Raw genomic sequence first — 17,141 nt, 5'->3', positions numbered from 1 at the left:
TCAGCAGCCTCCACTGAAATTGTATGATGAATGAAAACAATCACATTACTGTTCTATTGGCTATTAGATATTTGCTGTGTTTATGTGCTAGTGGGAAATCTGAAATGTCCATCTTGCTAACTGGTTGAACGCGGCATGTGTATATTAACTACAACCAGTTAGCAAGTCAAATGTATGTTTCCTAGTTCCGACTAGCACGTGAATGCGGCTAATTCTGAGGAATTATGGGTAGGAAGAAGCTGCCCATGCAAATGGGGTGGATATGGGAAACGGGAAAGAATTCTGGGAAACAGTGTAATGACTCCAAGTGAAGCTGAATAGATTTACAATGTGATTTATTAGGTACCCACAAGTTTAAATACTTGAGAAATTATACTTAGGCCTGGCCTACTTTCCTTCAGAATATTTAAATGAAGATATCAGTAGCTGGTGTTAGAACTAGCATTACATATTGGTTAGTTTCCATTTGTAGATTCATATTCAGTATTTAATATTCATTTTCAAACAGCCACACATCTTAGAAAATATAGCGTAGAAAGAAAATGGCTTCTCTGGTGCAGAGAAGGCTAGAGAGCTGAGGAGCACTAAGGCAAGTTAAGATGTCTCCTTCAATCTCAATTAAACACTTTCCACTGTTACTGTACAATCTAGAGTAGACAGAGGTATCAAAGAGCCCCGGGAACCGGGAAATTGTCATTTTAAACACCCTAAAACCAAAAACAGTGCTTTCTCACCAAACAAACCCAAGTGCCATGCAGAAACCACAGAATAATCATCGTATGGGGGTGTTTTCACTCTCATTTTGATTTACGGGCCACATGAGGTGAAAGAGACACTGAATAATTGTTGCTTCAAATGTACAATAGAGCGAGTTGTTCCAGTAATGAGAGAACATGGGGATGTGGGACAGTTTTGCTAAACTCATGCCGTGTCATAATCCTATTTAAGACCCCTTGAGAAGCAGGGTATCATAAAAAAATGACTTCACTTCCTCCCAGTTCCTGCCTCCATTGATATTCATGGCTCAACTTCAGTGTGAGCCGAGCTTAAGTTGAACACATTTGAATCGGCATTGATTTATTTTGATTGGAGTCGTGAATGCTATAGCAATTTCAAACGCCGTATATTCTAGCTTCAAGATCCCTGATCAAAATCTAGCAGGGAGGTGTGTGCAAATCAAATTACAATAACATAAAAGAACAGTTTATAATGATTTGTACAAAAATAAGTACATTCTAACTCACACAATGTCTACAATATATCCTCGCTATGTGTCAGAGCGAGAATTTTGAAATTGTAAATAACACAAATGATGAACGTGCGTGATATTAAAAGTGAGAAGTTACAGCACACTGACATCCTTGTACCCCCGCTGTTCATCTGTTGTACAGCAGCATTGTCCCCCTCACACACGCTTGTTGTTTCTGCTTACCAAACAATGTGCCACTATGCAGAGCACAAAGGCTGCTGACCCTAAGCCTATCAGCGTGAACTGCACCGTCTCCAGCATGTCAACACGAGACAACAGCTCCTTCTTAAACATGTCCGCTGTCTCGTCATCCAGGGATGCCGTCTGTAGAAACAGGCAGTCGTTGAGGTATAGCAATTACAGAAACGAGAGGTTATATTTTATTTTTATTTATTTAACCTTTATTTAACCAGGTAGGCAAATTGAGAACACGTTCTCATTTACAATTGCGACCTGGCCAAGATAAAGCAAAGCAGTTCGACACATACAACAACACATAGTTACACATGGAGTAAAAACAAACATATAGTCAATAATACAGTGAAAAAGATAAAAAAAATAAGTCTATATACAATGTGAGCAAGTGAGGTGAGATAAGGGAGGTGAAGGCAAACAGATATATGTATAAATAAATAAAAATATAAAAAGGCCATGGAGGCGAAGTGAGTACAACACAGCAAGTAAAATAAAAACTAAAAAAAACACTGGAATGGTTGGTTTGCATTGGAAGAAAGTGCAAAGTAGAGACAGAAATAATGGGGTGCAAAGGAGCAAAATAAATTAATAAATAAATACAGTAGGTAAAGAGGTAGTTGTTTGGGCTAAATTGTAGATGGGTTATGTACAGGTGCAGTAATCTATGAGCTGCTCTGACAGCTGGTGCTTAAAGCTAGTGAGGGAGATAGGTGTTTCCAGTTTCAGAGATTTTTGTAGTTCGTTCCAGTCATTGGCAGCAGAGAACTGGAAGGAGAGGCGTCCAAAGGAAGAATTGGTTTTGGGGGTGACTAGAGAGATATACCTGCTGGAGCGCGTGCTACGGGTAGGTGCTGCTATGGTGACCAGCGAGCTGAGATAAGGGGGGACTTTACCTAGCAGGGTCTTGTAGATGACCTGGAACCAATGGGTTTGGCGACGAGTATGAAGCGAGGGCCAGCCAACGAGAGTGTACAGGTCGCAGTGGTGGGTAGTATATGGGGCTTTGGTGACAAAACGGATGGCACTGTGATAGACTGCATCCAATTTATTGAGTAGGGTTTTGGAGGCTATTTTGTAAATGACATCACCGAAGTCGAGGATTGGTAGGATGGTCAGTTTTACAAGGGTATGTTTGGCAGCATGAGTAAAGGATGCTTTGTTGCGGAATAGGAAGCCAATTCTAGATTTGACTTTGGATTGGAGATGTTTGATGTGGGTCTGGAAGGAGAGTTTACAGTCTAACCAGACACCTAGGTATTTGTAGTTGTCCACATATTCTAAGTCAGAGCCGTCCAAAGTAGTGATGTTGGACAGGCGGGCCGGAGCAGGCAGCGATCGGTTGAAGAGCATGCATTTGGTTTTACTTGTATTTAAGAGCAGTTGGAGGCCACGGAAGGAGAGTTGTATGGCATTGAAGCTCGCCTGGAGGGTTGTTAACACAGTGTCAAAAGAAGGGCCAGAAGTATACAGAATAGTGTCGTCTGCGTAGAGGTGGATCAGAGAATCACCAGCAGCAAGAGCGACATCATTGATGTAAACAGAGAAGAGAGTCGGTCCAAGAATTGAACCCTGTGGCACCCCCATAGAGACTGCCAGAGGCCCGGACAACAGACCCTCCGATTTGACACACTGAACTCTATCAGAGAAGTAGTTGGTGAACCAGGCGAGGCAATCATTAGAGAAACCAAGGCTGTCGAGTCTGCCAATGAGGATGTGGTGATTGACAGAGTCAAAAGCCTTGGCCAGGTCAATGAATACGGCTGCACAGTATTGTTTCCTATCGATGGCGGTTACGATATCGTTTATGACCTTGAGCGTGGCTGAGGTGCACCCATGACCAGCTCTGAAACCAGATTGCATAGCGGAGAAGGTGTGGTGTGATTCGAAATGGTCGGTAATCTGTTTGTTGACTTGGCTTTCGAAGACCTTAGAAAGGCAGGGTAGGATAGATATAGGTCTGTAGCAGTTAGGGTCAAGGGTGTCCCCCCCTTTGAAGAGGGGGATAACCGCAGCTGCTTTCCAATCTTTGGGTATCTCAGACGACACGAAAGAGAGGTTGAAGAGGCTAGTAATAGGGGTGGCAACAATTTCAGCAGATAGTTTTAGAAAGAAAGGGTCCAGATTATCTAGCCCGGCTGATTTGTAAGGGTCCAGATTTTGCAGCTCATTAAGAACATCAGCTGACTGTATTTGGGAGAAAGAGAAATGGGGAAGGCTTGGGCGAGTAGCAGAGGGGAGGGCAGTGCTGTTGTCCCGGGTAGGGGTAGCCAGGTGGAAAGCATGGCCAGCCGTAGAAAAATGCTTATTGAAATTCTCAATTATAGTGGATTTGTCGGTGGTGACAGTGTTTCCTATCTTCAGGGCGGTTGGAAGCTGGGAGGAGGTGTTCTTATTCTCCATGGACTTTACGGTGTCCCAGAACTTTTTTGAATTTGTGTTGCAGGAAGCAAATTTCTGCTTGAAAAAGCTAGCCTTGGCTGTTCTAACTGCCTGTGTATATTGGTTTCTGGCTTCCCTGAAAAGTTGCATATCACGGGGGCTGTTCGATGCTAATGCAGAACGCCATAGGATGTTTTTCTGTTGGTTAAGGGCAGTCAGGTCAGGAGAGAACCAAGGGCTATATCTGTTCCTGGTTCTAAATTTCTTGAATGGGGCATGCTTATTCAAGATGGTGAGGAAGGCATTTTTAAAAAATGACCAGGCATCCTCTACTGACGGGATGAGATCAATATCCTTCCAGGATACCCCGGCCAGGTCAATTAGGAAGGCCTGCTCGCTGAAGTGTTTCAGGGAGCGTTTGACAGTGATGAGTGGAGGTCGTTTGACCGCTGACCCATTACGGATGCAGGCAATGAGGCAGTGATCGCTGAGATCTTGGTTAAAAACAGCAGAGGTGTATTTGGAGGGCAAGTTTGTTAGGATGATATCTATGAGGGTACCCGTGTTTACGGAATTGGGGTGGTACCTGGTAGGTTCATATACTTAGAAAATACTTTGGAAATATACAATAACAAACGCAAGTTAAAACGTTTTAGAAGTAAGACCTGGCAGCAGTAAGTACAGCTCAAATGACTTACCTCGTTTAGCCAAACTATAGGGAGTATGGTGTAATCTTTCACTTTCTTTAACACCCTGGAGAATATGTAATGAGAGAGAGTTATCCTTGGATGAGTGGCTGTATATACAATAGTAAAGTACGGGAAAATAATAGACCAAGACATTAAACCTACGTGATGATCTTGGAGGGGCCGTACATCATGTTCACCTGCAGTCTCTTAGCGAACCTCAGACTGAACCCTGTGGTCTGACAGAAACAAACACCAAACACATTTATTCCCACAGCAGTTAGGCCTACTGTACTGTACACGCCAGCAACAGACAATCAGGGTCTGTCAAAATCTAAACAGATGCGAGAGCAAGGGAATGCCGCTTATTGAGAGAACAGCACAAGAATACCATGAATACCATGCGTGCTGAGACTTTTTTGTGGAGCGTTAGCATATGCACAGAAGACTGCATAGTTGGGAAGGTCATTGGACATATGCTAGAGATCAGGGGTGAAAGGTGAATGGATGCAGGGCTCTCACCGGTTCCACATCCAGGAACGTGACGTGATTCTCCTCACTAGGACCAAGGCCCTCCACATCTTCAACCAGGTATGGACTACCATGCAGGAAGTGAGGCAGGGAGATGTAGACTGGTTGTCCTGGTTGAGAATATCAAAGATGGACACGTTGATCACCTGGTACTGTACACAGGACATGCATACAGTACCTTTAGAACCCACAGTATTCCCTGACCAGGAAAAACTCTGGGACCTGCTTATAGTGGAACGGAACTGCAGTAAATGCTAGTTGATATTAACCCTTTATTGTTCCTGTAAGTCTCTCTGGATAAGAGTGTCTGCTAACATGACTAAAATATGAATTTATTAGAATTCTGTGCCATTCATACAGTGCTAATAGATCATTAGATCATATTATTATTTGCATCCGGTTGATGTCCAGCAGTGCAGGAACCAGTTAGTGACTGTTGCCCGTGTCCCTCACCACGAGAGGAACTGATGTCCAGGACTCCGGCCAATGTGCAGTTCTTAGTGACCACGGAGTCTGTGCAGAAGCACTGGTTGTCTGGGTTGACTGCAGGGGAGGCTAGGGTGAGCGGGGGCAGTTTGAACCGGTACACCTCGATCCCCTTCAGGTCCAGGCTCCTCTCATACTCAGCTGACACAGACCTGAAGACATTGAAGAACAGTGCTTTTAGGAGACAAGGCTCTTTGTTTTTGCCGGGTCCTGACCTCTTGTGGTCATGATTAGAAAGGCATCTTCAAAAGTGAGGATGGGAATAAAGAGTGCTGATTTGGGATCAGTTTAGTCTTTTAGATGAATGAATAAGATTGCATGGAGGGTGGTACCTAGATAAGCAATACTCTGAGATGCTCATTGCATATGGCTGCAGATCTGACTACAGTGTCTGTGAATATTAGGCCAAAGGACATAGTGAAGAGTCCTTTCCAGACTCCAAGGGGGGTGATAAACAAGTAGTACATTTCTATTGGCTATATGACGGCAGTGAACAGGATTAAAGCTGATAGAAGTTGCTTTACAAACTAGGGCCACTGCAAAACATAATCAGTTATCATCTCCACTTATCTTCGTATACCGTGACACCAGTCTTCATTAGATCTGAACATTACTATCCACCCCAATAGGTAAATGATCACTCCACCTGCTGATGTCAGGGGAGAAGAAGTACAGAGGCTTCTTCTTGTCCAGGAAGGGAGAGAATGACGAGCCATCTGATGAAAATAGTCAGAACAATGGTAAAGTTAGTCAGAACAATGGTAAAGAACATAGAATTGAATATACAGTATTAACCATGGCAGTATAAGATGACTTAGTAATGATTCTCCAGTGTTCTTAATTGATTTCTTACGCATTTGAAATGTTTCGGTTGTGTGATGAAAGAGTAAAATGTAATTCAACAAGACAGTGATGCAATGCAAGTTGTCTGCTGCCTGGGTATTTGGGTGACTGTACCTGTGCCGTTGATCATGTCGCAGTATGTGTTGTTCCAGAAAGACACCTTTCTATTAGAGAGAAATGGGCTCATCAGTAAAGCCATCAGTTATTGGGTAATACGACCCAGACAAAAACTGCCTACGATCAAGGGCGGACTGGGACAATAAATTGGCCCTGGCATTTCAAACATACCAGCATATTTTTTTCCTTGAGGCCCCCACACCGGCCTATTTTTTTTCTTTGAGGCTCCCATTATTAGCCAGATAATTACTAAAAAATAGTTAGACAGGCCTACTGGGCTACAAATGGACCAGCCCATCTGGCTTTTGCCCAAAATACCAGATGGCCAGTCCGCGCCTGCCTACACTCACCAAAGACCTGTGGTTTTACATGGTTTGCCAGGAGAATTCTACAGATGATGCTGTAAATCCATGACGCCATTAGACTGAATTGACAATATGGACCCTACGATAACGGTAACAGACTCAGATGTTTCACTTTAAAATGTATGCCAAACAAAAAGCATTGATTTCAAAGTTTAATAACAAACCATGCAACTCTCTGCACAAGGACTACTTTGAACAATTTACACAAAAAATGTCACAAAAACACATTTACTAGAACTGTGCAGATGCACATTTTTCTAGCAGAATTACAGTTTATTTTTTATTTTGTTTATTGATATTACAGTAGGTGAAGTGGATTTACATCCGGTAACGGAATAACGGTAAGAAGGTTAGTGTGTACTCATTGCACTATTTCGATTCAACCCTCACAACAACTCTCCAACTTTAGTGTGTTGAGGCTCAAGATAGACTCACTTTTCCCCCTGCCAGCTGTCAATGATAGACACTTTAGAGATGTCATCCTTGCCTGTGAAGACACTGTATGGCCCGTCATAGGTGCCGTTGTACTGAGGAAACAGCACATCACACCATAGTACAGTTAGGTAGCTACACAACATTACATTTCATTAAGTTATTCCTACATTCTCAGTGAATGTCACATAAATAATGTAGATTGGTATTTTTTGGAATAATGTACATAGAAAACTAAATAAAGAATTTGTATTATTCTATATAGGGAAGGTGTATGAAAATGATATGCTGTGAGCTTACAGGAAAAAAGAGGCCCAGTTTCCCTTTCAGAATGGGGTCTTTGTAACCCCAGAGTATTTCCCTCACTGTCCGTTGCTGGAAGAGTGAGACGTTGTTTAACTTTATTGCAGCTTCCAGTGCCCATGGGGGAAACAACTTGTACCCACCCTGAAAGGAAGGAGAAGAAAAAGGAAGTTGCATTTCCATTATTCAAAACGAGTACATTACATAATGTCAGCACATGTGCATATTACTGCTTCCCTGGCTCATAAAGATAGAGGATTACAACAGAAATGTTTTATGACTGATGTGGTGACATGCGAGAGAGGGCTGTGTCCTACAAATGGTTGCATTATTGCCTCTAACCTCATAGATCCTTGAACATATAGAATACAAATGTCCCGATCTGTTATCTACAGTGCCTTCGGGAAGTAGTCAGACCACTTGACATTTTGTTAGGTTACAGCCTTGTTCTAAAATGGATTAAATACAAAAACTTCTCAGCAATCTACACACATTACCCCATGATGGCAAAGCAAAAACAGGTTTTAATTTGCAAATATATAACATATAAAAACAGAAATACCTTATTTACATAAGTATTCAGACCCTTTGCTATGAGACTCGAAATGAAGCTCAAGTGCATCCTGTTTCCACTGATCATCCTTTTTATTTATTTTTTATTTACTTTTTTTATTTTTTAAAGCCCCCTTTTCTCCCCAATTTCGTGGTATCCGATTGGTAGTTAGTCTTGTCCCACCGCTGCAACTCCCATACGGACTCGGGAAAGACAAAGGTCAGGAAGGCTGTGCATCCTCCGAAACACAACCCAGCCAAGCCGCACTGCTTCTTGACACAATGTCCGCTTAACCCGGAAACACCGTACACCTGGCGACCTGGTCAGCGTGCATTGCGCACAGGCCGCCACAGGAGTTGCTAGTGCGCGATCGGACAAGAACATCCCTGCCGGCCAAACCCTCCCCTAACCCGGACGACGCTGGGACAATTGTGCGCCGCCCCGTGGGTCTCCCTGTCGGCTGCGACAGAGCCTGGACTCGAACCAGGATCTCTAGTGGCACAGCCTTAGACAACTGCGACACTTGGGAGGCCAAGATGTTTCTACAAATTGATTGGAGTCCACCTGTGGTACATTCATGATTGAGAAAGGCACACACCTGCCTATATAAGGTCCCACAATTGACAGTGCATGTCAGAGAAAAACCAAGCCATGAGGTCGAAGGATTTTTTTATGGTCACTCTGACAGAGCTCTAGAGTTCTTCTGTGGAGATGGGGTAACTTTCTAGAAAAACAATAATCTCCGCAACACTCCCCCAATCAAGCCTTTATGGTAGAGTGGCCAGACGGAAGCCACTCCTCAGTAAAAGGCACATGACAGCCCACTTGGAGTTTGCCAAAAGGCAGCTAAAGTGTCTCAGACCATGAGAAACAAGATTCTCTGGTCTGATGGAACCAAGATTGAACTGTTTGGGCTGAATGCCAAGTGTCACGTTTGGAGGAAACCTGGCAAGACAACACAGGAGTGGTTTCAGTACAAGTCTCTGAATGTCCTTGAGTGGCCCAGCCAGAGCCCGGACTTGAACCTTATCGAACATCTCTGGAGAGACCTGAAAATAGCTGTACAGCGATGCTCCCCATCCAACCTGACAGAGCTTGAGATGATCTGCAGAGAAGAATGGGAGAAACTCCCCAAATACATGTGTGCCAAGCTTGTAGCGTCAACAAAGTACTGAGTAAAGGGTCTGAATATTTCTGTAAATGTGGTATTTAAATTTCTAAAAGGCTGTTTTTGCTTTGTCATTATGGGGTGTTGTGTGTAGATTGATGAGGGGGGAAAACTATTTAATATGGCTGCATCCCGCTACCGGGATCGATATGACAGCAGCCAGATAAAGTGCAGGGCGCCAAATTCAAACAACAGAAATCTCATAATTAAAATTCCTCAAACATACATGTGTCTTATATCATTTTAAAGGTATTCTTGTTGTTAATCCCACCAAGTGTCCGATTTCAAATATGCTTTCAGCGAAAACACTACAAACGATTATGTTAGGTCACCACCAAACCACAATAAGCACAGCCATTTTTCCAGCGAAAGATAGCAGTCAGAAAAAGCAGAAATAGAGATAAAATGAATCACTAACCTTTGATTATCTTCATCAGATGACACTCATAGGACTTCATGTTACACAATACATGCATGTTTTGTTTGATAAATCCTGTTGGGGATGGGGGCGCTGTTGAGACTATTTATGCTAATTGGGTAATTTTTGAAACGGCTTCCCACAAAATCCTTGATCGTACAATATGCATATTATTATTATTATTGAATAGAAAACAGTCTATAGTTTCTATAGGAGTTGAAATTTTGTCTCTAAGTGGAACAGAGCCCATTCTACAGCAATTTCCCTGACATGGAGTCAGATTTCAGAAATGTTGGCCACTGTTCTGAAGTCAGTTAAAAGGGCACTGTTATTGCTATGACTATACGGACACTTCTTACGTCTTCCCCTGGATGCCTTTACGTGATGACGATTCCAATGGGGTCGATTGCGCGTTCACAGGCCCTATAAATGAAAAAAACCTGTAGCTAGCAAGTCTTTTCTTGCTGCGTAACGCGCATGGAGGACACCGACCCCCTCCTGTTCCAAGCGTTAGTTTAGCCTGTTATATTTCTCCGGTCATCTTTTCACTCGTTATAGGAGTTAAAAACATCATAAGGTAGTTAATTTAAAGCGTTTTATAGCAATTTATATCCGTTTAGTGCGATTTTGGGACATTTATTTTTGAAACGATGTGAATAGTTGGGCACGCTTTTCAGTTCATCCCGAACGCAGTTGGCATTTCCACATGGCAAGAGGACAGCTTTCCACCAAAAGACGATTACTCCCAAGAAAGGATCCTTTGCCCAAGATACTGATGGAAGAACAGCTCAAGGTAGGACATTTTTATTATGATAAATCGTGTTTCTGTCGAAACATTTTAGTGGCTTAGGACGCCATGTTTTTTGACGTAGCTTCGCTTGGCGCAAACTGTATTGAAAAGTAAGGATAAATTAAAAAATGTAATTCCGCAATTGTATTAAGAATTAAATTGTCTATCAATCCCTGTCCACCCTATATTTTTTAGTCACGTTTATGAGTATTTATGTATAAGAGTAGATCACTGTCTAAGTGGCGCAAGGACATATTCTGACCAGCTGAGTTACATTTCACATTGTCTAACCATGATTTTGGTGGCTAAATATAAACGTTTTCGATCAAACTCTATATGCGTTGTGTAATATGATGTTACAGGAGTGTCATCTGAAGAATTCTGAGAAGGTTAGTGAAAAAATTAATATATTTTTGGCGATGTTGACGTTATCGCTCACTTTGGCTAGAATCAATGCTGGGCTGCTATGTGCTATGTGCTATGCTAATATAACGATTTATTGTGTTTTCGCTGTAAGACACTTAGAAAATCTGAAATATTGTCTGTATTCACAGGATCTGTGTCTTTCGATTCGTGTATGCTGTGTATTTTTACGAAATGTTTGATGATTAGTAAGTAGGTAAACACGTTGCTCTAAGTAGTTTTTCTAGTCCATTTGTGACGGTGGGTGCAATTGTAACCTATGCCATCTACCTGAAATATGCACTTTTTTCTAACAAAACCTATCCCATACCATAAATATGTTATCAGACTGTCATCTGATGAGTTTTTTTGTTGGTTAGGGGCTATAAATATCTTAGTTTAGCCGAATTGGTGATGGCTACTGGTGTTGGTGGACAAATAAAAGATGGTGGATTATGCTAATGTGTTTTTAGGTAATAGATGTACATCTTTACATATTGTGTCTTCCCTGTAAAACATTTTAAAAATCGGACATGTTGACTGGATTCACAAGATCTGTGTCTTTCATTAGCTGTATTGGACTTTAATGTGTGAAAGTTAAATATTTAAAAAAAATATTTTTTTTGAATTTCGCGGCACTGGTTTTTCAGTGGGGGGGGGGGTGTGCCGCTAGCGCCACGCTGATCCTAGACAGGTTGATAAAGTTCATATTTATAACAAAAAATCGGAGTTTACATTGGCGCGTTACATTCACTAGTTCCAAAAACATCAAGTGATTTTGCATAGCCACATCGTTTCAACAGAAATACTCATCATAAATGTAGATGATAATACAAGTTATACACATGGAATTATAAATATACCTCTCGTTAATGCAACCGCTGTGTCAGATTTAAAAAAAAAACTTTACGGAAAAAGCTAATCATGCAATAATCTGAGACGGAGCTCAGAACAATAGCCAAATTAGCCGCCACGTTGGGGTCAACAGAAACCAGAAAATACATGATAAATGTTTTATATATAAATATATAAGCAACTGGGACTGAGGATCAGGCTGATTAATATGGGCACTTCTGTGCACCTTTCATCCAAGCTACTCAATACTGCCCCTGCAGCCATAAGAAGTTTTTAATCCATAGTAGAATAAGGCTGTAATGTAACAAAATGTGGAAAAGGTCAAGGGATCTGAACACTTTCCTAAGGCACTGTACATGTGCACTTCAACCAAACATTCACTATAACACTGAGACCACCACAGCCAGACTCACAACTAAATAAGTTGTGGTTTGTAAAAACAGTAAAAGCTAGGGCCCCATAATTTATGTTGTACTCGTACATTCCAGACACTTAGTTCCCTTCAACCCCAGCTCTCCTTATTGTCCCGTTTCTCTACTCCAGACAAAGTAACCCCGACAGAGGTGGAATACACAATATCCACTCAGACAGGTAGAGAGCCATCACAAGGTAATGAGGTGTCATCCACTTACAGCCACAGCCAGGTTGAGGGAGGTGACACTGTCCTCCTCAGACCCCACAGACATGGAGGGCTCAAATATGGCCCCCGCAGGGAGCAGGAAGGAGATGGTGTAGCTCTCTGGGTTGGCCGTGATGTTCTCTTTGGGCAGGTACCGCGTCCTGATGGGTAGAGAGAGACACACGGACGAATGGCACCCACTCTCCCTTTCGTTCTCCTGCTTTCTCACCCAGTGACTTTTAATCTCTCCTACATTATATCATATTAGATTGGATTCTAGATTAGACTTAGTCAAATATAGGTGTTTTCTCTTCATCTATATGAATTGTAGATATTAAAGTGCAATTTATAATTCAAAATCATCAAAATATATTTAGAATACAAAGTGGAGATGAACAACACCATAGGTTTTTTCCCTCTATACAGCGTTGAAATCACCTAACAGAGATGATGCACATCGTATATATATCATGTTGTGGATCTTTTAGAGGCATTTGAGTGAGTAGGTACCTACTTGTATGTGTAGGGCCCTTTCTCCACCAATTTTGGCTTTGACCCATTCTCCACCACGTCCAGTGGGTTCTGCACGTCGAAGAGCCAGAACTGTCTGTACACAGGTGCGTCTGCAGACACCCAGTTGTCCCAGGCTGTGGTCCCAGGCTCGATGACCGATTCCTGCATTCACCAGACAGACAGAAATTGAGATACTTCAGAATTACACCATCACCACAGCAGCCTACCACAGCTATGTGTTATTATGTGTTATTACACTACAGTCCACCTGTTGGATCCTTCATCTACAGAACTTGGCTTCCTCCCCTCCAATTCTCATTCTCATCTCCATTCCATTTCCACAATAAAAGTTCTAAACCTATTTCAATGTTTGGTCCTTGCTTCGCAAACAGGCACATAAACATGCCTCTCTTCATGTGAAACAATTTGGAATAGTTACAATATATTAGAAATGACATGAGAAGATGTATGCAATTAAATCTAGTGAATGCAGTTATATTTAATGACATTGCAAGACTGGGGTCATGACTAACATTACCATTTCAGACTACTGCCATGATTATTAACAGGCGCAAGGTTCTCAGATCAGTCTCGTTTGCTTTTCATTTCACATAGGTTGGAAGAGCTGTCAAAGTTTTTTTTTAAAGAGTGCTGTGAGCTGTACCTCTGTGGCGCATAGTGTCTGTCAATGAGCTGATTGTTTAGGAATTGATTGAGTGTGCATTAACCCATTGAGACATGACATCATATCTAACCATGCAAATGATCAGAGGCTTGAAGATAATAATTGCAGGATTTGAACCTGTGCCTCACATGTAGTAGATGCCTGCGTTAGCCCTTGTCCTGTTCTTTCTGATTCTCTAATACCCCTGTTTGTCTTCACCTTCAATAATAGCCCCTCCTTTCCTCCCCACTATCCGCAGGGGAGCCAGTGCCCCCATCTACCCCTCCCCTATGGGGTATCCCTACCAGTGCACCATCCTGGGCAACCCCAGCCCACTTACCAGATCCTGGATCCAGCAACACCTCCTCCCACTTCACCGTGAAGGAGAGACAGACTGAATGGGGCTCAAACCCACATTGCAAGAAAAGTGACCTTGAAGTGCTGGGTGTGTAAAACCCAGCATATACCTCATGAGCCACTCCTGAGACCTGACAAGGGCTCATCCGTGATATTTAACCAGACAAGTCTAGAACACTTAAATACAAACATCTTCGGCAAAGCTAGCATTCAAACCCGTGTTGGAGTTGGCTTGCCACTCCAGCACTAACCTGTTGAGCTATCGAAGAACTCAGGGGTTCAGAGCTTCAAATGAGTATTCATCACTATGTTCTCTTCACTTGTATTCTCCACCAGATGGCCACCAGCATGATCCTGTGCAGTTTAACTGAGAGGCCACTGAAGACTCCAGTGTATTAGTAAGTGAAAAAGATCCCGTTCATGGCAAAGTAAATTTTTTAAAATTGATATCACTGTAACATCTGCTTCCAACTCACACCCTCAAACACGTAGATCCCCTGAACGTAGCTCACTTTCCAGCTCACACTCTCAAACACCTAGATCCCCTGAACGCAGCTCACTCTCCAGATCCCAATCACCTGAATTATAATCACCTGTTCACTCACCTGTATGTCATTTACACACACTATTTAGTTCAGTTCTTTGCACCCCATCACTGTGATGTATTGTTTGTATTGTGACCCGTGTTGTTCTGAGCGCTGGGGTTTCCCCCCTGTGATTTATGTGGCTCATGTATGATAGTTTTTGCCTGCCTCACTAACAATTCCTTTTGCCTATTCCCTGCCTGTACTTTAGCCTATTGGATTTCCTGTTATCTACCTTTTGCCTGATCTCCTGGACTACGTTACTAGCCTTTTCCCTGCCTGTACTGTTACCCTTTTGGACCCCTGTGTATGACCTTCTGCCTCCTCCTGTGGTCCTTTGCAATAAACACCTGCTGCGCCCTGTGCTTGAAACCAGTTCTCTGTCTCCCCTTGTGTTCATTACAATCACAATATCTTTTATTTTGGATCTTGCTGAGGGCTTAAGCATATTCCGTTGGATAGCTTACTGCTTGGGGGTCGAGTGTTGGTTTGTGAAGATGGCCCCCTACGGTAGGCAGTAGGTTATAATGTTCATTCACAGCATCACAACTCAGGCAAAGGACAGTATAGCTAATTAGACTGCTGCCCAGGTGAGAGGTTAGAGGGTACAGGAGCAGCCTAGAGAGAGTCACTGTCCAGCAGGTCTCAGCTCCTGTTTCACCATCCTCAATGTCCTTGCCCACATCTGGGTCCTCAATGGTAGGAGTGATCTGTGGAGACAGACGCTTCCACAGTAGCCATTTTATATATTAAATCAGTTTAAATGTAATTACATTTGATATGTGATATGATCCTCAAGCTTTTATCCAATTTGGTGGTATGAATTAAAATTATCCAACAACTGGCTCACCAGAAAACTGAATTGGCAGCTGTACAGGAATCTTAATGAATAATTCCACCTTTGTTGTCCAGAAACAACCATTATTAATTTCTATGCAACTATCCCTCAAATTGGGCCTGAATGTCTCACGTTTTGTAATATGATTCAATGGGCTCGTTGAATTCATCCTAAATTTAGATTAGGTGAATTGCTTCTTGTTGACCAGGTTGGCACAGGGATCTTCCCAGAGCCGGTCTTGGGGAGTCGTCTGACAATCAGCACCTTCCTGAAAGCAGCCACTGGTCCGATGGTCTCTCTGGCCAGGCTCACCATCTCCATCACCACATCTTCCTGGCTTTTCTGTAAAACAGACAGATCACAGGTGGAGAACCACCTCCAACTGGGCACGGACATTCGAGAAGAAAGTATCACCCAGAACAGATTAGTTGAAAATGGGCTTTCCATTAGCCAAGCTGTAACGCTGTATGGAGCTGTCTCATACCACGTTATATTTTGTATCTACCTCTTCTACTCTCCTCAGCACCTGGCCTGTATCTGCGGTCACAAAGGGAAATCTGTTTATAGGAAACCATTAGAATAGCAGGGGTCACCACCATTATTTTGCATGTACTCCTAAACATCCCCATTTGAAAGTAAAAGGTTATGTAAAAGATATGCTGGAAATGTTCCCTGCATGCCTGGCTGGAAATAAATAAATGGAAGGGTATCAAACACATGTTTGATACCATTACATTCACTCCATTCCGGCCATTGTTATGAGTCATCCTCCCCTCAGCAGTCTCCTGTGATGCAGACTATTCACATGGTATCTCTATCAGAAGGTGGAGAAGGGGTCTGTCCATGGAGATTTTTTTTTTATTTTACCGTTATTTTACCAGGTAAGTTGACTGAGAACACGTTCTCATTTGCAGCAACGACCTGGGGAATAGTTACAGGGGAGAGGAGGGGGATGAATGAGCCAAGTGTAAACTGGGGATTATTAGGTGACCATGATGGTTTGAGGGCCAGATTGGGAATTTAGCCAGGACACCGGGGTTAACACCCCTACTCTTACGATAAGTGCCATGGGATCTTTAATGACCTCAGAGAGTCAGGACACCCGTTTAACGTCCCATCCGAAAGACGGCACCCTACACAGGGCAGTGTCCCCAATCACTGCCCTAGGGCATTGGGATATTTTTTAGACCAGAGGAAAGAGTGCCTCCTACTGGCCCTCCAACACCACTTCCAGCAGCATCTGGTCTCCCATCCAGGGACTGACCAGGACCAACCCTGCTTAGCTTCAGAAGCAAGCCAGTAGTGGTATGCAGTGTGGTATGCTGGTCTTGGGGAGAGCTGTCTTTTCTCTATAAAACCACCAGGTGGCAGAAATGCAACTACAACTCAGGTGTTGCATACCCTTTTGATATTGTTTTATTCTGGAATTAAAAATATTTTAATTCATTATATGTGTACTGTAACTTGTATATTAACTTTAGAACTAGGCTACTAGAATCACAGAATAAGGCTGTGGAATAAGAAATCACGTATCCTTTTAACAACCCTCATGGTTTGATGATGAAAATATATTATAACACCCTAGTTGCCTAATAGTCTGCATGAACAGTATAATATATCTCTTGAGGTCTCTCTTGTGGGTGAATAGCATGTTTGCCTTGGTTTAGCTATATTGGTGTCAGAAGTGGGATGGCCCCAGTGTACCCTATAATATGTTATACACAGACAAGAAACAGTAAAGTTCAGTACATTGTTTTCTCATGTGATATCAAATGTCACTTACAGTATTAGGCA

General features: G+C 42.6%; 1 protein-coding gene across 1 annotated transcript; it reads right to left on the bottom strand.

Moving 5' to 3' along the window:
* Nucleotides 1–353: 353 nt before the first annotated feature.
* On the bottom strand, nucleotides 354–17,131 carry LOC129865075 (platelet glycoprotein 4-like). Its single transcript, XM_055937546.1, has 11 exons — nucleotides 12,906–17,131; nucleotides 12,405–12,552; nucleotides 7,584–7,730; nucleotides 7,287–7,378; nucleotides 6,484–6,533; nucleotides 6,173–6,242; nucleotides 5,494–5,678; nucleotides 5,032–5,150; nucleotides 4,675–4,748; nucleotides 4,522–4,576; nucleotides 354–1,573 (listed from the first exon to the last, which is right to left on the bottom strand). The coding sequence occupies exons 1-11, from the start codon at nucleotides 13,070–13,072 to the stop codon at nucleotides 1,406–1,408; spliced, it is 1,275 nt and encodes a 424-aa protein (XP_055793521.1). The 5' UTR covers nucleotides 13,073–17,131; the 3' UTR covers nucleotides 354–1,405.
* Nucleotides 17,132–17,141: the final 10 nt, after the last annotated feature.

Source organism: Salvelinus fontinalis, chromosome 11 (assembly GCF_029448725.1).
Source record: "Salvelinus fontinalis isolate EN_2023a chromosome 11, ASM2944872v1, whole genome shotgun sequence".
Lineage (NCBI taxonomy): Eukaryota > Metazoa > Chordata > Actinopteri > Salmoniformes > Salmonidae > Salvelinus > Salvelinus fontinalis.
This window is presented reverse-complemented; position numbering and strand designations above follow the sequence as displayed.

Coding starts and splice junctions, on each gene's coding strand:
- LOC129865075 (XM_055937546.1), bottom strand. CDS start 13,072: ATGCAGGAATCGGTCATCGAGCCTGGGACCACAGCCTGGGACAACTGG. Junction 12,553..12,905: donor AAAGGGCCCTACACATACAA/GTAGGTACCTAC, acceptor TCTACCCATCAG/GACGCGGTACCTGCCCAAAG. Junction 7,731..12,404: donor CCCTCAACCTGGCTGTGGCT/GTAAGTGGATGA, acceptor CCTTCCTTTCAG/GGTGGGTACAAGTTGTTTCC.